Consider the following 24433-nt stretch of genomic DNA (forward strand, 5'->3'; position numbering starts at 1 on the left):
CAGAGGGACCTCGACACACTTGTGAGGTGGGCTGATGCCAACCTCATGAAGTTTAACCATGCCAACTGCAAGGTCCTGCACCTGGGTCGGAGCAATCCCAGGCACAGCTACAGGTTGGGCAGAGAAGAGATTCAGAGCAGCCCTGTGGAGAAGGACTTGGGGGTGTTGGTTGATGAGAAAATGAACATGAGCCGGCTTCAGTGTGCGCTTGCAGCCCAGAAAGCCAATCATATCCTGGGCTGCACCAAAAGGAGTGTGACCAGCAGGTCGAAGGAGGTGATCCTGCCCCTCTACTCTGCTCTCGTGAGACCTCACTTGGAGTATTATGTGCAGTTCTGGGGTCCTCAACATAAAAAGGAGGGCCACAAGGATGATCAGGGGGCTGAAGCACCTCCTGTATGAAGACAGGCTGAGAAAGTTGGGGCTGTTCAGCCTGGAGAAGAGAAAGCTGTGTGGAGACCTCAGCAGCTTCTAGTATCTGAAGGGGGCTATAAGGACGCTGGGGAGGGACTCTTCATTAGGGACTGTAGTGATAGGACAAGGAGGAATGCATTCAAAATTAAACAGGGGAAGTTTAGATTGGATGTAAGGAGGAAGTTCTTTACTGTAGGGTGGTGAGGCACTGGAATAGGTTGCCCAGGGAGGTTGTGAATGCTCCATCCTTGGTGGTGTTCAAGGCCAGGTTGGACAGAGCCTTGGGCGACATGGTCTAGTGTGAGGAGAGCCTGCCCATGGCAGGGGGGTTGGAACTAGATAATCTTAAGGTCCTTTCAAACCCTAACTATTCTATGATTCTATAAAAGATTTATATTGTGCTTATGGGTCTTCCCTGGATTCTGTTTAGACAGCTTTACTTGAACATGGCTTAACACACTGGAAATCTGCATCTCAGTCACAGCAGCAGTGCAGCTGCAATCGTATATAGTTTCTCCAACATGGACATGAGCCATGTCAAGAAACCAGATGCATTCTGTAAATAACTTGCTAGTATTGGAGTCCAGCTGGAAGAAAGTGCCATGGCAATAGGGCAGGACTAATGTATTGGGCAAGTGCTTTGGCTGGCTCCTCCTGCTTCCTGAAGAGATCCCAGGGGGTTAGGGCAGAAGCATTGCCTTTCAAACTCCATCATGGATGTCATAGCACAGCACCAACACTGAAAGCACTCTTTCAGTTAGACAGTCTACTTGCATTTGCACCATACAGTGAATCTTCCAAGGAAGCAAAGAACAACTACATGCGCAAGATGTAGCATGGATGTCACTGCACTGAGTTTATGTAACTAGTTTCATTTTCACGTAGACAGCACAGCTAACAAGAACAGAGAAGCAGAGGTCTTGGCATAGTGCAACTATGAAGTTAAACAGCAAGGATACCAAAAGACTGTACTTCCATTTATAGCCCATGCTGCTGTATCTTCTAATATCTGAATAAAGCTTCCAAGGCAATGGTCACATTTAGTTCTGTGGACACATGCATGCCTTAGGGACCAATGCTCTCACCATCTGATGCCATTCAGCAGTAACCAGATAGTCAGAAGAGGATGTTCCCTTATCAACAACCCCTTTTTAAAATAAGTAAGAGAGGAGAAACAGGTGAGTATGTCTCTGTTTCTCACCCTGAGGCTTGGAGCATCTGCCACTGGTATTTCTCCAGAGGCGGCGAGAACAGAGCTAATCCTGCCTTTTCTTAGCAGAGAGTGGGCTTCCGCCTATCTGTCAAGTTACTAGAAGAAACATACTCAGGAACTGAAGTTTTATTGTCTCACATTCATTACTGTAGCTCAAAAGTGTATTATGGTGACACTTTTAGTTTTCATACTTCCGTAGGAACTGAATTATTTTGCTCTTCATTTGTCGCATAGGGAAAGCGAACATAGAAGTCTATAAAGTGCTCCGTGAATATCCTAAACCTGCTTAAACATACAGTGCATTTCATAAAGTTTTTTAAAGAATTTGCCTCCCAGTAAAATCAGTTCTTGGAGTGTTAAAAGAAAAAATTGAAGGTTAACTGGAACAACCTAACCTCTTGAACTAAGTTCCTCATGCAAAAAGGCAGTATCAAACTAAATACAGTATGTGCAGGATATATTGGAAGATTCGTGCATAAAACAGATGGTAATTTGCAACAGCTAGATTTAAGTGACTTGTGGGATTACTTCACTGGTCTCGACAGAGCACCATATCTCTGTCCACAAAATATTTCAGGTAAATGTTGTAACCATCAGCTTTTTCCTTAAGAAAGTGTTCTCCACTTCCTTGTGTAAGGAACTGAGTAATGCTGGTCTTAGGCAAGCTGGGGCTTGTGTACAAGGGATGTGTATTTCTAGTCTTGGAAAGGAAAGAGATGCTAGGCATCCTCAGAGCAAAGCAGGACAGGCAATGCTGAAGTCAAAGAGGTAGGTTCCTACAGGGTTTAAACTCAGCAGAACTTTGGACATCACAATTTTACCTAAAGAAGCCACAGCTGAACTTAGCTCCTGTGTTTGGATAATGCTCTACAAGATCTTGCTCCTTGTCAGATGATTTGTTTAGACTTCATGAGCTTTAAAGCTCCAGCAGCTAAGATTTTCAAGTAGGTTATGGGAGATGCAGAGCAGCTGTAACTTTTTCCCTCAGCTCTGCTGGTGGGCACATCTTGTTTGAAAACCCAGCTTGCATAACCTTCCAGGTCAAGTAATTCTGGGATATCTTGATCCCTTTGAAGTGGGTCACTTCGGGCACAAGAGCTGCTGGTTTATACGGTTACCTGGTACAGGCAACAGAAGCTGAAAAACTCCCTTAGCTGCCATGCACCAGTCACATGAGGTTACCAACCCTCATAAGGGAATATGGAGAGAAAATTCAAAGCGACTGTCGGAAAAGACAGCAATTAATAAGCACAATTTCCTTTCGTTTCTTCCAGATCTGGGTGATGAAAGGGCCAGGCCTCGTTAAATTGGTTGGGGACGGTGAAAGCCTGTGCAGCATGTCACAGAGAAGGGGAAATGTGTGAATTTAGGGAATAGATTATTCAGCTTTGTGAAGATGCTGAAGACTTTGTATTTTGTTTAAATTAGGTTATTGATTTGCTTTTTCTTGTGCACAATGAAGAAGTGTGGCTCAGTGGTGCTTTAGTTGAAGCTACAAATAAGCAAGACAGTCCCATTTAAGAGAAGAAATCTTTTGTGTGAATTTATAAACAAAAGGCTGAAGGAGGCAAGTGAAGAGGTCACCTCCTCTGGTTCCACAGCCTTGTAACGTGGCTGGGTCAGGTAGCTCCATACTGCCAATTACAGTTCCATATGCCAACTCTTTCAGGACATAATTCTGCATGGGCTAATCTTTTTGCTCCAAGAAAGAGACTTTGGGCATCCCTTGCCCTCCCTTCCTGGGTGTCCTGGGTTCAGCAGTAGCAGTCATTTTTCCCCTTCTTGGTAGCTGGTGCAGTGCAGTGTTTTGACTTTCAGCTTGGGAACAGAGCTGATAACAAGCGATGTTTTGGTTTGGCCAAGGACTTTGTGAGCCTCATGCTCTGCCAGGGAGGAGGGGAAGCCGGGAGGAAGCAGAGACAGGACACCTGACCCAAACTGACCAAAGAAGTATTCCATACCACAGCACGTCATGCCCAGGATGCAACTGGGAGTTAGCCGGAAGGGCCGGGGACTGCAGGGTTGGAGGAGGTATCGGTCAGAGCTTGGTCGGGCTGGGGGGGGCGAGTTATCGGTCGGCTGGTGGTGAGATGATGTATTCTCTTCCCTTGTTATTTCCTTTATCATTATTATCATTGGTGGTAGCAGTAGTGATTTGTGTTATACCTTAGTTACTAAACTGTTCTTATCTCAACCCGTGGGAGTTGCATTCTTTTCGATTCTCCTCTCCGTCCCTCCGAGAGCAGGGGGAGGGCAAGAAAAGGGGGGGAAGTGAGCGAACGAGTTACCTGACTGGGTTTAAACCACGACACTGGGAAACAAGCCATGCCACAGCCAGTGTCCCCTAAGCACTGGCGCAAGTGGATCCTGCTTGCAGAGTCATTGCTGCTGCTGCCAGCCCCAGTGGCACAGGAACTGCTGGAAGAAGGGCAGGCTTGGAGGATGAACAGGACACAAGAACTGAGCATAAGCAACTGTGGGTATGTCCCTGTGTGACTGTGCTGCATTTTTAATGTGTAAAATACCCACTGAACCCAACCCACTACAAATTGCCAGTTCCTTTACCTTCTTCTGTGTAGGTTACTAAGCATCTACTAGATTATTATAAATACAGTAGGCAGACAAGGAATTGTTGCTTTGGGAACAGGTGACTGGCTCTGATTCCCACTCCTATTAGAAATCTTAAATAACTTAACAATGATATGTATTTTTCCTGAAATATCTATTGGATCATTTACAATGTCAAAAATATTCTCTACAAATATTGTAGTTTTCTTACAACAATTTCCATAGTAGTCTTTTTAATACCTTGTTTTCATTCAGTTTAAAATTATATAGGGGTTTGTGTGTGCAGTAATGAGAATGTGAACCATGGTACTTCATGTAGCTAACCTACAATCAGATGAGTCCCACATGAATTCAGAGCCCTCTATGCCTCCACATTTCACAGCTGCCTTTGTCAGTGAGGAACTTCAACACCTGAGTTACTGCTGCCAGCATCTAGATTTAGCCACAGAACTATCTCTTATGAAAGCCATTTTCCCTTTCTTTCTAGCCTATACTTATGTTGCTTCCTTTTCCACAGCTCTGTATGCCTCTCTTAATTTTCCTGTTTTCTCCCACACTGCCATTCACCATCGTTCTCTGAGTTCTTAAGGCACTGGAGAGCATATATCTGCAGCCTGTCAGCTGTCTCCCTGATCCATTTTCCACACAAACTGTTCTGCTACCTTGCCTTGTCTTAGCAGGGCATCTTTTAGCACTTCTTCTTCTTTCTTTGACACTAAGGTTATTTTGTTTATCTATTTTTTCATACTCAGCCTTGTATATCTGAAGCTTTGTGCCTCCTGCAGTGTGCCAGACATCTGTACTTCCTTCTTGCACATCCTTCCAAATTTGTGTTGTCAGCTTAGCTCTTTCCCCACAAATTTCATTTTGAAGCAGCTCATTCCTGCTGTCATGTTTTAGGGCTTTTGGACAGCCCTATAGGGGTGCAATGTGAGAGGATAGCAGCTCTCCTGTCCACCCCATGTCCAGCTAATGCTGCTTGCTACAGGGCGTTCCCCATCACAAAGGTGTGTTTGTGTACTCTCCCCTTGCTCTTCCTTCATATTCCCAACATCATGCTTGCATCTGGCTCTGCTGTAGCTTAAATACACCACTTGCACCAAGAAAATACTACAATTTAGTACAGACCAACTATCCTGACAGGAGTAAATCTAACCCTACTAGCCCATGGGAGCTTGTGTGCTGCTCTCAGCTGTAGTGCATCTGATTTAGGACACCACCCCGCAAAGTCTGTATTCACAGGATCAAGATTCTCCATTCTGGAGAGGATGGTTTCAGACTCTGCAGACTAATGGGACCAGGAAGTTATCTTAGTTACTTAGTTATCACAGACCACTACTCTGTGTAACTTTAATATTTCAGCAAAACATTCTGGGATGACAGCATAGGTTTTAACTTTTATGGGACAGCCCATATCAGTGCATTTAAATCTGTGGAACCTCTCTGGTGGTCTTCAGGGATCAGTGTTCCCCATCAGGCAAATGTTATAGTAAAAACAACGACCCCTCATACTTAAAGTTGTAGTAAAAAGGGAAATGACATTCACATTACACTACCTGCTCAGAATTACGGTCTTTCTTTCTATGAATTGCAGGAGCCAGTGCTTTACACTTTGATTGTCTAGAAATATATTACAAGTGACAAGAGTAAATTCTAATTTACACCATTCTGTGTGTGCCCCTGGTAACGTCCCAGCCCATTAACATCAGGCTTTGTGGTGTTCGTCCTTGCCTTCTGTGGCTGTCCAACTCTCATGCTTAGGTCAGGGCTATGTCGACCCTTGTGCAATAACCTTTCTTCCTGTTTTAAAGTACATATATTTTCCTTCCTATACTGTCTCCGTTCCACCCTTTTGCTGTACCAGAGTTCAAAATTCAGTGAGGTAGTGCCAGCAGACCAAATCTTGCTTTGTTACAGAAAAGTGAATGCAGACTTATGCTCTTGTATGTGATGGATCAGTGCCCTGCTGTTACTATAGCCAGCACTCAGCTTGATGTGCAGCCTCTGAGGCAATAACTCAATGTGAGCTGCTCCCTAAGCACTCCAAAATGCGTTCTTTCATTTTTTTATGGGGAAGACATAAAAGCTCTATTGATTAAACCACAACAAGCTAAAATAAACGCAACAACTTTCCTAGTCAAGTAGAAACTGAAGGATTAAAAGGAAATGCATATTTCCTTCTGCAGGATATCTATGGGTTTCTCTTCTGCTGCTGGTCCTTATGGCTCTTTGAAGCCATGTAGTCTTGTGGAGCGCTGAGATGATGCTGCACATTCCGTAACAACTTCTGTACCTGGCATTAACAAGCCTTTGGCCTAACTGGTAAACGTTTTCAGTTTTAGTGTTTCCCAGAAATGAAAACCGGAGACAGTGACAACTTTCAGGATACAAAATGAATGTCATGCTTTTTTACCCCTTCCTCCTTACCTGCTTAAGGATTTCTGCTGCCGTTTCATGTGAGCAATCAAATATCACGTAGAACTCCTTGCCCTTCTTCATCTCCTTGAGTAGAGGCCTGGCGTCTTTATTCCCAGAGGGCAGTTGGCGGATTTTGATTTTAATGTTGTATCTAGAAGGGGCTTTGATGAGCTCTTGCAAGCGAATTAGACCTGAAAAAATGATGTGCAATTATATAACTAACTATTCTCTGCAACGAGTATTTACTGTCACTTAAACAGGGTCTCTTATCAGTCCCAACATATTTCAAATGTCCAGAGGATAGTTGTTAGCTTCATATTTGCCAGCCTCCTAAATGATATCATTACAGATTTTCCTTTTCATGGTTACACTTGGCTTCAGCACCTAAATATTCTGAAATATATTTTTAAATGGTTGACTAAAATATATGCTTGAATGAATGCTATATTGATAGTTTATTGCAAAAAGAATATGATGCTTCTCACTTTGCAGTTAATTATTATTTTGATATTAAACAACAAGAACATACAAGTGAAGAAACCTCCTTACTAACTTTCCTGCCTAATGTCAAGCATGAGCAGGTGAGGGGAGGTAGAGAGAGAAAAATGTTCCATATCCAGCACTTCTATTGTGGCTCACTTAGAAGCCAGTGGTTAGCCTGAGTGGCACTTACCAAGATTCATTCTTAATAGCCATCCATATGACTCTCAATGTCCTCATTTCAGCATACACTACAATACTCCAGAGGAGAAGCCTTAAATTTTTATTATCATCAGTTTAGGGACAAGAAGCAAGGAAGCATAATGACTTGCATAAGGTCAATCAGCCAGAATGAGATCTTATAAAGAACTGAAATACTTTAAGATCCAGCTTTTCATCTATAAGCAGAAGAACGAGATTTCTAAGACCATGTCTTCGGCTCTACAGATTTATACAGCTTATTTGAAGTCAGTGGACCTCAACACTTGAAGATTTGTCCAAGTGTTTAAACACAGTGCAATTCTACTAGCTAATTCAGCACTCCTGTGTCATTTGTACTGCCTCCAAAAGATAAGTAAGATAGATAGTTAAGAATTTTTTGAGGTGTGTGTTTACAGCCTCTTTCTCATTATCCATGAATGCAATTTACCTTCAAAAAAACTGTGATCTTCCACTGAGTTAAAGCAAAATGATGCCTTATATATATGAACAGAGAGAGGATACAGGCAAGAAGCACTTCTTGAACAAAATCAAACAAATTATTAATATTAAAAAACTCATCACTCTCCTGCTGGGAGTGGGTGTATATTTGTCTTGTGTGTAAATGACCTTGGTCCAATGGTATATATAAGGCAAGATGAAGCATCCCTATTTCTTCTGAAATTAGCGAGTGATTGCTATGTTGAGGACTTTTGGCTTTCACTCAAGTGTTGGCAATGTGTTTTGAAAAAAACTAATCTTTCCCCTCCGCCTGCAACGCTTGGTCTGCTCTTTGCAGGTTTTCAAGTATCAACAATCAATACAAAATATTAAGCACTATGAGTATTCAAATGTAAATTGTTGCACAGGCTGTTAGATCGGAGACTGGCTGGAAGCCAGCCTGTGTAAATATGAAAAATTTGAGCTTATTATTATGAGAATGGGGCACATATTCCAACACTTACTAATAAGAAGGGGAGTTTATGTAATCTGGCTGTAAAGCTGTAGCTTGGCTGTACCATGCACTCAAGTGTTCAGCCCTTGACTGCAATGTTTTGGTCACTATAATGAATGGTGAGCCTACGGAAAAGGAATGTTGAGATTTGGAGGAGGGGTCCAGCACTCAGGAAATCTGCATCTTATAGAGCCTCAGGCTGAGTACTGTTTTACTCTTTCCAGCAACAGAAAGTACTTAAGTGCAAGTGCGGTGAAAAGCAAAGAGAAAGAATTTGCCTGCCTGCCTCCATTTCCTTTTGGGGGGAAGGAAAATGCTGTGTCCCGTAATACGTCAACTTCAGTTACATGACACTTAGACCTTACTCTTCCTATCATTTTCTATTGCCACATGAACTGAAGGTAAAGCCTAGATATAGTGTACTGAAGAAAACAAAGCAGCAGTGAAAAGAACAGAGAAGCAGTGAAAAGAACTGCAGTTATTAATATAGAGGACCAGGCAAACGCCTGAATCAACTAACTCATTAACAGCACAGGGTTAATAACCATCAGTGCTCTCCTTCCTCTTGCTCAATAAACCCAAACTCCTGAACATGGTGCCACCAAGTCTTGATATGGAACAAATCTTAAGCATGAAGTGTTTAGCTTGACTCCTTGGGGGAGTGGGGAAGTGCAGTGCTTAGGGCAGCCCCTTTTCTCACACTTGGCGAGACCATCTGGAGCTCAGCCTGCAACAGAGAGGACACAGCACAGACTACCAATGATGTTGGGAAGGAAGTAGCAGCACAGAAATGACATATCATGGGCATCAGCATCTTCTCTGCAAAGTGGGTGATGTGAGCAGTGACTCAGGACTGTGATGGAGCAGGAAAGTGGGTAGGAAAGATATAGAGTCCAGCTGAGTAGAAGATGTGGTGGATGAGCATGAACTGTGGAGGGCCTGGAGACAGTGTTAGCCAGTATTGTTGAGAAGAAATGTTCAATTTATGGCTTTCAAACAAAACATATAAGGACAGAAACCAGACTTGTTTCATGGACTGTCTTGACCTTCTGTCTATATTCTGCTGCCTTGTACCTGGACATCTAAACACTCTCCCCTTTTCCTTCAGAAACAGGGTTGGGAATTTTCTGTATTGCCTTTTTTTTTATTTTTTTTTTTTTAATTAAAAAAAGGTATATGTAATTCATCCAGACTTAAAATTGCAAAAAAAGCTTTGCGAGAAAGAACTCCCTTTTATTAGAAAACTGTTTTAGGGCTAGCAAGTTAAATGTCTCTTGTAACAGCAAGTTCAAAGAAAGCAAATTCAGTAAGAACTCAAATTCTGCTTTGTGCAAACTGATAGAACTGATACGATGAAAAAATTTCATTTCTCTGAGCCTTAAACAAATGCCGGGAGAGCAGTCTAACAAGTGGGGATAGTCAAGGATTCTTACAGGAGGTGAGGAATTTGATGTAGTTGCACTTCTCAGCTCCCAGTATGTTAAAATTATTGAATTCAGGGAAGATAAATCAAAAGCAGAGTCAAACCTGTGCTGAAGGCAGTGTTATTCCTTGTGATGGAGTTGTTGATAACAGACTCTCATGTGTCTATTACAGATCAGTGTACCAAATAAAAAAGTGCAGAAATGGGATATTGCAAGGGTTCTATTACAAATGACTAAATTCAATCAGGGAACAGCATGTCTACTCAGTTCTAGCATGTGGAAAGATAAACCATAATTTATGGTACCTAAGTTTGGGAAATGTATGCTCGATGTATCATGCAGTCTCTTGCAAGGCTTAGTCAGATCATCTTTAAACTTCAGGAGGCAATTTTTTGCCTTACACAAAGGCATCAGACTTGATATAAACATACTCTTTTTTAACACCTTGATGAAAAATAAAGACAAGTTAATAATCAGAAAAAGGCTGATTATGGTCTGGGGACTCTGAACATAATAGATTACGTTTAATATGGAAAAAAGGAGCACCATGTCAACTTGAAAAATAAATATGCTTGCTTATGAGTCTCATTTTTTCCTAGGACAGGAGATCTACAGGCATTAGGGAGCAGGATGGGAGTTTCAGGCAAACTATGAGATGTTTAAATAAATATTTATTCTATAACCAGAAGCCATTAATTTGCTATCAAGAAAGATGACTTTGACTGGAAGTTCATCTTTCAATGGCACTACTATGAGGACAGCAATTAGAAATAAAAATCAGCTGTAGCCTGCTTGTTATTCATATTTATACTGAAATCTAAGAGACAAGAGGGTAAAAATCTGATCAGATCAACTCAGGAAACATAAGGAATTTTTGTAAATGTATTTTAGCAGCAAAATGAGCATTTTATAACTGCTGTAGGTCCCTTTGGAGGAGACAGTAAAGTTGTTTAACATGGTGCATTTGGTATCACTAAAATGATATTTTATAAGAAACAGGATGAGCACTTCCCATTCCAAGTGTAATTTTTTAACACTATTGGTTGCCAGTTCTCTAGACCTGCTTACATAAAATTTACTTATCATTGACAATCCTATACAGTCCACTCAGTAGATTACTAAACTCAGCAAATGATGTGATAAATATTGGAACCCTGAATGAATTCTAGAAGACTGGAAAAAGTGCTGATGTTTCATTGACATCAGAGAAGGCATGTGAGATAGCATAGAATGGCTTAACCCCAGTGTTGGCAGCGGGCAAGCAAAGAGCAAAGCTGATATGGTGGTAAAATGCTGAAGAATGAAAATTTGGGACTACAGTTAAAAGCTGTCAAATGAAGACAGCTCTGCTTTTCTTTGGTGTAACAAGTGCTGTTGACACAGGTAGCTTCCTAGATGGAAAGCACTTTTCCCTGGGACATGTCTGTCTTCATATGTCATACAACCTGCTCATGAACAATGTGGGACTATATAACCATTTGCCAAATCTCAAAAAACATATGTTACTGAGAAAGCTTTGTTAAACAGCAGAGGTCTGTAAAGGCTGGAGCTAAGCTGTTCAGACATTTGTAGTGCTCTTATATCTGTAAACCCGAAAATCATTGACTGGAAAAAGGTTATTGCTGAAAAACATTTGAATGATAAAAACTGGAATCATGGTAAATAGTGTTTGAGATAAGAAGGGTAGGCACAAGCAATTTGGATCGTTTGGAAACATGCGCTCACTCAGATGAACTGTTTTTTTTTTAACATTGCTCAGTCCAGACTTGTAACTGCATTTCTGTTGATGGATGTGTCCATCATCAGTGAAAACTATCTACAGGAGGTGGGCAACTATGGCTTGGCAAATTGTCACAGTATGTGGCCTCTGTGCTGGAGCTGGCTGTGGGCTTGGAGCAATGCTGTAATGTGAAGGATGAAAACAGGATTTTCCACACTTAAACCTCAAAATAGACTCTTAACCTTGAGCAGGGCTAATCTCAACCTGAATAATCTGGGTATGAATTATTGGAAGCTCACTGTTAGAGCTATGAGTTCATTGTTTAGGAATGAAGCTGTTCTTCATGTACAATTTGTCTCTAAGATAAAAATAGGTTAATATGGTTTTTCTTCTTGCGGTGCAACAGTGCCAGACATAAGAGATAAGTAAAAAGAGGCTGAGCTAAATGGCATCACTCTAACCCAAAATCCAAAAGTATTTATATCGATCAAAGTTGACCTGTTTACTTTCCTGACTCAAAGTTGTAAATATCTCTGCAAATGAAATCTCTTTAATATTAGTCATTTCTGTAACTGAACACGTACACAGCGCTTAGTGTTCTAGAATCCTAATTTGATAATGATAATAGGGCAGGCTGGAAAGGACCTCTACTTTTTTACCTATGAGTATATTTAGTATATTTTTAGAGCGCAGCAGAAATCCTGCTGAGCTAGATCATTCTAATGGAAATGCAAGAAGACCGTTGCAGTAAGCCCAGCCTGTCTTGCTCTTTCTCTTCTACCTCCAGCCTTTCTTGCTCTTTCTCTTCTACCTCCAGCCTTCTGGTGTACTCTCTGAGTCCAATGAAAGCAGAACATTGTCACTGAGACCCACCTCCTGGACCCAGGAGGAAATATGCTTCTTTTGGGCTGTCAACAGTGTACAAAGAACTTTTGGCCTTATAAATGAGGTTTGGCTCTTTTTTTTTTTATTTATATTTTTTAAGCATAATTTGATCTTTCAGACATGTTTTTACAACATGATTTTAAAAGGTTTGATTTATATTTTTTCATACTCCCTTTAAAGCTTAGGCAGATGCCTGAGCTTATGTTTCATCCAGGTTTGTTTTACACCATCAAAGAACCTATTTAAATGTTACTTGCACATCTGAGGAGCTCTAGGAAGTGTAGTACTTCTGTGGGCAATGGAAAAAGAAAAGGGAATGCAAACCTCAGAGTGGGTTTGATAGTGAAATGCTTAATTTGCACCAATAACTGCTAATGCACAACAGGATTTTGCAGAAATCCAAATGGTTCAGCTGCAACTTTTTTTTTTTTGTTTGTTTACTATATACAGCATTGAAGGATGCTGATGAGAGTTCACAGTGAGATAACTGTCAGTGTAGTCTTATTTTGTTGGCTTTATTTTCTTCATCTTTAAAGACACAGTGTCTCCAAGAAAATCTTTTCTGCAATTTAGAATATTCTCTCATTTGTAATTTTGTGCCCAAGAAGGCTATACTTAGTGGGGTTTTTTTTTGTTTTGACAGGAGATCTATAGACCTCTCTGAGCTTTTAATGGTTTGTTTACATACAAACCTTTTCTTGGGAAGCCAAATTTATGGACCCTTAATCCATGACCAAGTCTAAACTGTAGGAGAGATTATGCTCTCTGCAGTCATGCTTGGAATAAATTCTGGTGTGTAATCCTGCCGGACAGGACTCCTGAGGGCAGTTTAGGTGTGCAGTAATCTCAATGACTAGAGCAGCTAATACATTTCACAGAAACAATATCTTCCCACTCCAGTGAGGGAAATGACACTGCCTGAAATATTGTGGCTGTTGGCACAATATACGCTATCAAGCTACAGAGGTAGGTACGTAAAAGCCTAGGTATGTAAAGACGTGCAACTGCAGCTTGGAGTTCCTTATACATTGACACTCTTCCACAGTCTCTGTGTATTAAAAAAAAAAAAAAAAAAAAAAGAAGTCCTAGTCTCTGATAAGCCTTTAAATCATTGTTCCGAGGAACAAGTTTATAATTATATTTTTTTTGTTGTTGTTTTGTGAACAAAAAGGGATGTGTTGTAGGTATTGATTGTCCATGATACACCACTGGACAGCTCTGACTACTGCGTACCCCAGAGGGAGGTTGTTGTCACAAAACAATGAATGATTTTCTCTAAGTTAAGAGTTCCAGACTGGGAACATTTACACGCTGTAACTCAGATTCAGGCTTCAGTATCCATCTGACAAGTTGGATTGACTCTAGTTTCAAGGAACAAGGTAGTCACTCCATTAAAAATGTTGCAGCTTGAACTTTTGCATTGTAGATGTGTTCCTCTTAGATCAAACCCTCACTGGTTCCACAAATAGGAAGCAAAATATGGCTTTTTAAGGTCTGATGAAGTGAACAGCTTTCCAAAGCCACAGCAGAAGAATAGCTACAACTTACCAGATGTTTTTCTTCTATACTCTGAGGAAAACTGCTGTAAATACGCCAAACTATCACAGGCTCTCTCTCTCACAGAATTTATTCATATACATGTGTTAACAGAAGTACGTGACCCGCAGTGCACCAGTACTACCTACCCGTGCTGTCTTCATATACTACTGTTACTATTTTCCAGTTGTAGTATAGTACAAGATCCAAAACTGCCCTGCTGATGGCTGCATAGTCTGGGTAGAGGTTGATGTAAAATGCATCTTTGTTGTCCACCGTAGGGTGCTTCCATCTGGTTTGAATATGTGGGACTTCAAGTGCATTGCAAATGGACTGCACTGCACTGACAGAGGAGCTGTGAGAAGGTCCAAACAGAGCAGCTACACCAAGAGCAAGCTGGTCACATGCTGAAGGGGAGAGGAAGGGAGAGGAAAAAGATGCTAGTTGGCAAAAGAAAGGAAACTGTGTGATGTTTATTGAGATAATTATTTTCCATCCATCCCCATCATTTCAAAGTGAGAATGGGTAACCATGTTTCTCCCCAGATTATCAAGAGATTTGTAAATGGTTCCTGAAAACAGCTTTACTGATCAGCATTATATCCCAGAACCTGCTCCATACAAAGACCCCAACTTCCCTGCTCATTACCTTCAGATCACAGTGATTCCTAAACGGTTTTTCTCAGAATGGCATTATTCTGGAGAAACCAGGAGTTTTCTTTCAATGGGCTTGCCAAAAAGATGTCACATGAATTAAGTTTCATGGCAGTGTGTCTGGAAATACTTTTATGGAACCACGAAAAGCACTATATGGATTCCCTCCATGACTGGCAAGCTTCTACCAATGTGAGTTTCTTTAATTTCAGGCTACTGGAGGAACATAAACATTAAAGAGCACTACGATTAATGGTGCTCCATAATCTGTGTTTACAAAATAGGCAATGAAGCCTAAAGCCCTCAGTAATGACAAAGGAAATAAAGAGCCAACACACACTAACATTTTAATACTCTTCCAAATTAGTGATATGCTAGTATCAACAAAAAATTCTTTCTCCTGGTGCCTGTATCTCAGACAAAAGAACCCCTCTTGTAGGTGTCTTTTCACTTTTCTTTCCCTCCTCTGTGTTTTTAGGCTAACAGACAGAAGACGAAGTAATATTATTTTTCAACATTAGAAAAATTCATTGCAAATGTTTCTAATAAGGTTTATGGGTTGGGGACAAGCCCTGTGCTTAGTTGCAGTGCTGTACTCCTTGTAAGGTAGTTCTTCGTGGGAAATTTAGAAATTAGTCTAATTGGGTGAAATATTAAGTATAACAACATCCAGAAAACAATGAGATTTTTTAAATTAGTATTTATCTCTCTGATAATAATACAATATGACAGAAAATCAATTATTTTCTCTTTTCCCTCTATAATTGAGTGTTTTACAAACAGTATAAAATCACGTGATTTCAAGGTTTAATTCAGAAGCCTTCCTAAAGGATCACAGGTTTTAATTTAAATAATATCAGTAATTCCTGATGTGAAGAAATTACTACTGTCAGCATGGATTCCTTGCACATAAATTTACAAAAATATTTGAAATTAACTCCTTCCTACAGATTAAATGGTGAACATACTTCCCCAATAGTCACAGAAGAGATTCTCGCTCTACAGGGAATCTAGAGTCCTGTCTCAGTCTCAATTATATGGATTGTAAATCCAACATACTTATTTTTGATCATGTATTGTTCCAGTATATACTTGAAAAAAAAAAATGCAATAAACACAATTTAAAGCTATTTTTGATGTTTTTTTTGAAAGCCTTCTACATTTTTCCAATCTTTAGTAAGAAATTGAAGTACCATAAAAAGAATTAAGTAACTTAGATGTTTGAAAGGTGATGGATCATCAACATTCTAGAATCATAGAATCATAGAACAGTTAGGGTTGGAAAGGACCTTAAGATCATCTAGTTCCAACCCCCCTGCCATGGGCAGGGACACCTCACACTGTCCAGCCTGGCCTTGAACACCACCAGGGATGCAGCATTCACAACTTCCTTGGGCAATCCATTCCAGTGCCTCACCACCCTTACAGTATAAAGAACTTCTTCCTTATATCCAATCTAAACTTCCCCTGTTTAAGTTTTAACCCATTACCCCTTGTCCTGTCACTACAGTCCCTAACGAAGAGTCCCTACCCAGCCCCCTTCAGATACTGGAAGCTGCTGAGGTCTCCACGCAGCCTTCTCTTCTCCAGGCTGAACAGCCCCAACTTTCTCAACCTATCCTCATACAGGAGGTGCTCCAGTCCCCTGATCATCCTTGTGGCCCTCCTCTGGACTTGTTCCAACAGTTCCATGTCCTTTTTATGTTGAGGACACCAGAACTGCACACAATACTCCAGGTGAGGTCTCAAGAGCAGAGCAGAGGGGCAGGATCACCTCCTTGGACCTGAATGATCCATGATGTGAAGCATGTTTATTTTGCAGCCTTCATTTGCCTTCATAGCAGACGTATCTTTTGCCTTATAGCAAGAATATCTTGTACCACATACAGTGACAGATATCACAGTCAACTGCAAATCACATCTGTAAAGTCTTAGTGACTTATGGGTCTTTTGTCAGACTTGTTTGCATGAGGTTGTGCGCACACCACTGAATTCCAGGAACTAGATTGCTCTCTATAAAATTCTATCAAACTTCAAGCTTGCCTCCTAGAGGCAAAGGAATACATGGTGCTCAAGGAAAGTTGTAACTTTTTTACCTTTCTATTTTGGTCTGCAAGCAATTTAGATGAAAGCAAATTAAGCCATAATCTTCCTTTTGAGACTAAAAGAATAGAAAAAGAAAAAAAATCCAAATTTGTCAACTCCAGTTCTTCTAGTTGTTTATGACAGAGAAATTTACTTCTATCCCTAAACCACTGAAGTGTTACTATTTCAGGACAGGGAGACAACTGGCCTCTGTTCTTTAAAGTACAATAGAAATAATTTTTTAAGTATGATGGATATCTGTGTATGTGTTCTAATTATGGGTTGTGACATCCCACTGTGCTCCCTGTTGGTCTGTGATCATTTTCTGCAGAATTCCAGGTGGCAAATCTATTTTTTGGAAAGAAAAATGGGTTGGACTTGTCACCTTCCATCTGGGGCTCTTAGCATGCAGGGAGGATGTAGGTGTTTTATCAGAAACTAGATGACAGGTCCAAGTCAAGCTTGATTCTTAGTTCAAATAACTTTGAGAGATGAATTTGATGTTACCATTCATATACACATATTACAACTGGAACAAAAAAAAAGGAGACAAGGCTGGGGAAAGGTAGTAGAGAACAGTAATTGAGATAACTACCTCTTCTCGAGGCTTCAAAACTATCAAAAAGGTTAATTCTCTGGATGTCATAGGTTAATGTGGTATTAGGCATCAGTGTTCTGTTTCTATTAATGTTGGTGACTGCAAACTTGAAAGCCAGTTCTTCAGTATTAACAGGTTCATTTTCCACAGTTTCAAATATCCCTCCTGTTGAAACAGAGACAAATAATAAGTATTATTCACCTCTTCATTGCTGTACATAAAAAGAGAAAAATAAATTATGAACAATAATAATCTGAGTGTCCATAAAATTGCTGTTCAAAGCAGTACAGCAAAAACATATTGAACCATTAGTTATTATCTAGAACATCATCGTAGATTAACACAATATTATGAATGTTGCTTAGACTAACATCTATGAAAGATGACACGTGTATTATTCAGATCTTTCAAAGGAAAATTTGTAAATGCTTGTGTAAACTTCTGTCAAGTTCTTAACTAACTAAAGTAGTGATATTCATAGGTCTTGTTCCTCCTGCTCCAATCTAACCTATGTTAGGAGATGAAACTTGGATGTGTTGGAAATATTTTTTGAAGTGTTTCTGCAAATCCTGGCAGTACAAGATCCATATTCAGAAGTGTGTTAGGAGCTTGAGTAGAAATGGACTTCAAGTTTCCACTTGAGATCTGTGTCTTAGTAGGGCTTTGTTTTTTTATAAACCTCAGGCAACACTGTTGGTTATTTCTCAGTTTGCTCAGGGGCAGGTGAATATTTTTACTTTTTCAAAGCTCATTGCTGAATGAACTGAACTTGTTCAGATAGAAGATTTCACCTCTGCGCTGAAGTACTGAATGATGTCTCCAGTGGTATAGTATCTACCAGCACCATCATGGCACTGGTTTAAATGTCTCCTCACAAGGACAGTGCTGGATACAGCACAACTGCCCCAACTTCCTATAATTCCTCTAGAACAGAACCTGTAAATAACCAATCTGAATTTGACTGTAAATATCCAATCTGAGTTTTGGAAGCATAATGGACTTCTTTGGCATATATTCTGAGATGGGGAAGGTGGCTGTGTTTCAAGTCAACAGGCTGTCCCACTTATACTGGAATGTCTACTCCCTCTAGCCTCTAGAGACTTTATTATACCAACAACATATTCAGACTGTCTGGGAGCATTGGGATTTGATGAATGCATAATAAACACAGTTAATTTGAAAAAAAATAGCTCTTTTAAACACCAATCTTCAGCTTCAGTACTTGATTTTGCAAGTATAATTTACTCATTTAGTGCAAGTCACTAGAGAATACTTTGTATTTCTCAGTTACATATTTTTATACTTCCCCATGTGAAATCTGAGCCCTAGATATTGCTTTATATTTTCTGAGCATCAGAATGTATTCAGCTAATGTGCTGCAATCTCTTGCAATTTTGATGCCACCAGCGTAGGAATAGGGCAGTCATTAGCTGACAATCAGGAAATGGAACACAGTGGAATTAAAACCTGTTTCGAATTTTAACTTAGCAATGAAAACACTGGAGGCTATGAAACCTAAGTTGGCAATGTAATCTCTAGGTACTTTTGAATATGCAGCATTATATTATATTATCTCTCAAGCCCATATATAACAACACCTTAACATGACCTAAGCAATTTGCCAACTTAAGCAATTTTCTTGCTCACTATATCTCTTTCTCATTTACAATACACATTTATTAGAACCTTAAAGACTTTCTCATTTTTTCCTTTCTCGTAAAACATACAAGGTGATTACAGGAGACTGTGACACACAGAAATAAATGGAAAAAATTGAAGTGTTGCTTTTGGAACCAAATGTAAAACCTCATGTGGAATGCAAAGATGCAGCAGGATTTTTGAGATTTGCAAACTATAGGATCACCAGAAGGAAAAAAAGAATCTAAAGCCTGTTCTTTCAGATCCTATAATTCCTCATTTCAGTAATGATATTAACCACTTTTTTAATTTTCTAGTTAAACAAAATTTGCTTTCCTCCCTTTCACCTGAGAAAGACAAGTATTTTCAGTGAGCTATAATGCCAGCTTCGTCTTAGGCCATCAAGATACAACTGCTGTGCTTTGCTTGGACCCCTACAAGAATTAGCAGAACGTTGCTTCATAAGGCAAGGTTGATGTCACTGAGTATAATGGACAGCCTGAGACAATTATTTAATAAGACAGGGCAAACGCCATCTCTCCTAACTTTCAATAAGATGAGTCTCTTAGCATTTGATTGTGGCAAAAAAAATATTCTCTATCATCTTGGAAATCATTATTATGCTAGGCCTGTATTTTATTTTATTTTAAAATTAAAACAACTTCATTTCAGGGGTGTTGGAACTAGATGATCTTAAGGTCCTTTCCAACCCTAACTGTTCTATGATTCTATGATTTAACCACCTTGAGGTAACTTTCATACCTATACATACACAAGCACTTTCTCATTCTAGGATCAGAACTTTTTCCAGACCTCTAATCAGTTTCCTATTTAATAGAGATTAATTTTAATCAGTGTATATCTATGAACTATTTGTACTTCATTGGCAGAATTTTGCAAATTTTTGCTTGATCCCCTTTAAAAAAGAGTAGAAGCTTACTGGGCAGAGGAATGAGTGGAAGGAAAGGAATGACGGAAAGAGTCAAAGTTTTGCATGGATGTGTTTCCTAAGCAAACTAATCAAAACTATATATGCACTATCACATACATTTCAGATCTTCAGAGAGGTCTCTTTGGAAGTCAGCGGGATAATCAATATGTTGGTACCCCTTCAACATATTTTCAAGGTTCCTTTTGTACATGTTAACATATCAGTAAAGCACTTAGAACTTTGGCTGCACACTTTAATTTGATGGTAAGGTGCTCAGGATAGGTCTGAGCAAATGGGACAGATAGTCAAGAAGTTCATAATTTTACACAGGAAATTTTGTTCAGCTGATGGAGATGCTGAATAGGGTGCCATTTAGAGTCTCAGAAAGCTAGTGCTATTCCCTCCCCAGTAGAATCATAGAATCATTAGGGTTGGTAAGGACCTTAAGATCACCTAGTTCCAACCCCCCTGCCATGGGCAGGGACACCTTACGCTAAATAGTATCACCCAAGGCCTCATCCAACCTGGCCTTGAACACTGCCAGGGATGGAGCATTCACAGCCTCCCTGGGCAACCTGTTCCAGTGCCTCACCACCCTAACAGGAAAGAATTTCCTCCTTATATCCAGTCTAAACTTCCCCTGTTTAAGTTTTAACCCGTTACCCCTTGTCCTGTCACTACAGTTTCTAATGAAGAGTCCCTCTCCAGCATCCCTATAGGCCTCCTTCAGATACTGGATGGGGAAGTCCTGAGACTACAAAAGTCATTCTTCCAAGTCAACAAATATTTACTTGACTGAACGTTCTCCTGATTAAACCCTAAAATAAGTACCAAGTACTGCCTTGCTGCCCATGAACAAAGTCCGTGAGATAGTTTATGGAGGAAATAGTTGCTTACTGTGAGTGAAGTCTGGAATAGATGCATTGTGAAAAGTTTGAATTGCTACCTATTTGAGCTTGATTTTTCTGTTGGCACATATATGCGTAGAAGAGTTGATAAGTCCATAAATCTGCATCACAAACAAGCCAGCAGATAAAATGTCTGTCCTATGTAGAAGTGTTTCATGCATGTATCCTTAATGAAATTTAATAATTTAGTAAAGTTTCACTTTTCTCATGTTCTGCTGATGACTGACAGTCAAGCTTAGAATTTATTGTAAGGTCCAGGTTAAAAGAGAAACAGCAGAGTAAATGACAAGTTTGATGAACCAGTTTGTCAGAGGATTCCTTTAAAAAAAAGTAATTACTGTACAACATTTTAAAAACAAATTAACCACAGGATTCTACAAGGAAAGAAAAAACTTTATATTAACTCAAGATATACGAGGCTATTATTGCTAAGCACAAAACCAAGCACTGGTTTTCAAAATAGGCTGCTAGTAGCACACATATGGGACAAAGCTTAAATTTTTGAGCCCTCCCTTTCACCTCCTCCCCAGTTATTCGATCAGGTAGTGAATCCGGTGCAGGAGCTTCAGCCGACCAAAGGCTGCTTAATCCTGGTCAGTGGCAGACCTGGCCTTTCTTCTGCATAGGTGCTACGTCTGCCCCCCATGATGAGTGGTATCAGCCATCTGAGTCATCAGGAGGCTGCCTACAAGAAACCAGATAAGTGACAGAGCTATAGGGGTTGCTCTGCTTCACATGGAAGTCAACACCTCCCCTCTGGTACAGCTGATAAGCAATTCCAGATGTAGGTTACCTGATCCTGCCAAGTGCAGGGAGTAACTATGCCAGCCACATGTGAGAACATCAGTAGCAGAACCCAACATTTGCATTAGATTAACTTAACCGGTAATCCTGCTTCAGCACACATGTGTGAGGAAGCCTTTCACTGTCAGCATTTACTTTATAAAGTGATGTCTGAGAGGTTGAAGGAAAAAAGCTGTATATGCCCCTACTTTGAATTTAGCTGTGGAAAGTAAGAGGAAAATGACTACTTGGTTAATGTTGCTTTGACATGAAATGAGGGCTGAGCCACATGAATGACTGCTCTTCAGAGAGGATCACGGGATGCGAGTCAAACTGACAAATATGACAAAGCATCAGCCCCATTCACCCTCTGAAGGAAAAAAAAAATCTACAGCAAGTAAAATGTCAAAAATATAAAGGCACATCTCAGTAGGCACACCTGAAAAAGGAGTTTCACGCGTCCTGAGCAAGCAAATATTTCCACTTAAAGGGGTCATCATGGACGGAGAGTGTTTTAGAAAAGGTTATGGCTGAATCAAATTCCATACCTCTCAATGGGTCTCAACATTTCACTTCAAGACAAGGCAGAATGCAAAACCTTGCTATTGGGAAAATTATTTATCCCTGTTTTAAAAACAGTCATAAACACCAACAGCTAAAAATTGTTGACTTTTCTGATGGCAGTTATCAGCCTATCTCCCTAAGCCTCTTTGGTCAGGTTTTCTCGAAGCAAAATATCTCACCACCAATATTTCAGTCCCAATACAGCAGACATGTTGTGTTTTTTAGCTGCATATATGTAGAACTACCTGAGTAGCCTTGAAGGACTTTGTGATTTCAGTCAGTGGTATCACTTTGATGCTTTCAAAGTAAAGTGCTAACTTTTCAAAATACTTAAAAATCTATATCCCTCTTGCAGGGAGATTTTCCTTACCTACTCCACAGCAAACATAAGAACAGCATCTTACTGCTTTAGTTGGGTTTTTTTGTTATTTGTTACTCTCTATTGAGATACTGTAGAAAGACACATGAAATGGAGGCAGGCTTGCAGAGAAAGGCAGTACCGATAGCCTGCAAAACAGAGTTGTGAAAATGCCATGCTTTTCTAGGGTGGTCTCTATTTCTGACACATAAAGGAGACAGAAAGAGAAAAAATGTGTTCTGCTCTTAAGCCAGCCCAAACCCAGTGGTCACCACAGACATACGTGCCAAAAAAGAGTTTGTTTTTCAAAGGTAGATCTTACTCTTTGACATTTTCATGTTCATTATCTTGATGGATAAATATCGTGTCTCCTAGTTAAATTGTTAGAAGTCTTTCCAGTACACGGATGGCTGTGAGGCAGCTCCATGCAAGTCTGCGTCCACGCTTACACACTGGAACAGCGGTCAACCTTCTTCTCCTGCCAGGATTCAACTGTGTATCAGCTACTGAACTGAGCTCCAGACATTTTTTATAATATTCATTATTATTAATAATCTCTACTTTTTAACCAGTTGAAAATACTGGCAGTTTAGGGAAGTCAGTTGCTTGTAGAGTTAAAGTGCTGCTGAATACTAGATACAGTATTAGAATCATAGAATCATAGAATAGTTAGGGTTGGAAAGGACCTTAAGATCATCAAGTTCCAACCCCCCTGCCATGGGCAGGGACGCCTCACACTAAACCATGTAGCCCAAGGCTCTGTACAGCCTGGCCTTGAACACCACCAGGGATGGAGCATTCACAGCTTCCCTGGGCAACCCATTCCAGTGCCTCACCACCCTCACAGGAAAGAATTTTTCCTTATATCCAATCTAAACTTACCCCTGCTTAAGTTTGAACCCATTACCCCTTGTCCTGTCACTGCAGTCTCTAATGAAGAGTTCCTCCTCAGCCCCCTTCAGATACTGGAAGGCTGCTATGAGGTCTCCACGCAGCCTTCTCTTCTCCAGGCTGAACAGCCCCAACTTCCTCAGCCTCTCTTCATACGGGAGGTGCTCCAGTCCCCTGATCATCCTCGTGGCCCTCCTCTGGACTTGTTCCAACAGTTCCATGTCCTTTTTATGTTGAGGACACCAGAACTGCACACAATACTCCAGGTGAGGTCTCACAAGAGCGGAGTACAGGGTCAGGATCACCTCCTTCGACCTGCAGGTCACGCTCCTTTGGATGCAGCCCAGGATACAGTTGGCTTTCTGGGCTGCGAGTGTACACTGCCGGCCCATGTTCATTTTTTCATATTCAAGGACCATAAGTCTATCCATCAGATATAATGAGATTTAAAAGATACATTTCTGGGATTTTTATTTCCTGATGAATTTTTGTCTCCTAGCATGCCATCTCTTTCCTTCAGCCAGCAGTCAAGCAACTTAAATAAATCAACAATTATAAACAATAAATCAGCTACCTATATATGCATGTGACTCCAGGAGTAGCCATATTAGTAGTAACACCAAGTATTTTGACATTCTGACAGAAATGAAAGTGAGAAACAGGAGGTGTCAATAAAGCTGAAAGCCGTATGTTGTTTATGTTCATATTCAGGTTCTACACTTCGAAAGAACGCTGTCTGAAAACAAACTTGCTGACCATGCAGTAAAAGCTGTTTGAAATATTAAAACATACACAAGGATAGTAGAGGAAAAAAATTGAGCTAAGATTAACAATTAAGGTTTTCCTCATAAAGACACAGGTATTTTTCCATTGAATAGAGAAAAAAGGGACTTTCTATGATTTATAACTCTTTCCAGTTAAGGATAAACTCCTCATTTCTGTATCACTGATGTCCAGGTGTCCTTTTCTTGTCTGAGGATGTCCTAGTTTCATAGTCTGAGCATAAGATGTGCACCTTCTCATCTGCCTGGGGAGGTGTTTGGTGCACAGGATGACACACTGAATAAGCGATGTGTAACCACAGGGCCTGCTGGTTGTCGCTGCTCCATCCCTGTAGCTTTGAGCCACCAGCAGCTTCCGAAAGAAATCCAGTGTCATGACACACAGGTGATATGCTAGCAGGATTTCCAGAAACATCTGAACATCTGTCTCC

General features: G+C 40.3%; 1 protein-coding gene across 6 annotated transcripts in view; it reads right to left on the reverse strand.

Annotated features, from left to right (window-relative positions):
- Nucleotides 1-24433, reverse strand: part of GRIK1 (glutamate ionotropic receptor kainate type subunit 1) — a 168549-nt gene that overhangs the window by 61675 nt on the left and 82441 nt on the right. For all 6 annotated transcript variants that reach the window (XR_009965516.1, XM_062622170.1, XM_062622171.1 and 3 more), the window contains exons 2-4: nucleotides 17145-17312; nucleotides 13961-14218; nucleotides 6623-6804 (exon numbers count right to left, since the gene is read on the reverse strand). Coding sequence is in view for 5 of the 6 variants with exons in the window: in XM_062622170.1 (XP_062478154.1) it covers nucleotides 6623-6804; nucleotides 13961-14218; nucleotides 17145-17312 (608 nt within the window). In the remaining variant the exon portion in view is untranslated. The remainder of the gene's footprint in view (nucleotides 1-6622; nucleotides 6805-13960; nucleotides 14219-17144; nucleotides 17313-24433) is intronic.

This window comes from Pezoporus occidentalis, unplaced genomic scaffold (genome assembly GCF_034315485.1).
Source record: "Pezoporus occidentalis ecotype Australia unplaced genomic scaffold, CSIRO_AGI_Poc_V1 ctg24, whole genome shotgun sequence".
NCBI lineage: Eukaryota > Metazoa > Chordata > Aves > Psittaciformes > Psittacidae > Pezoporus > Pezoporus occidentalis.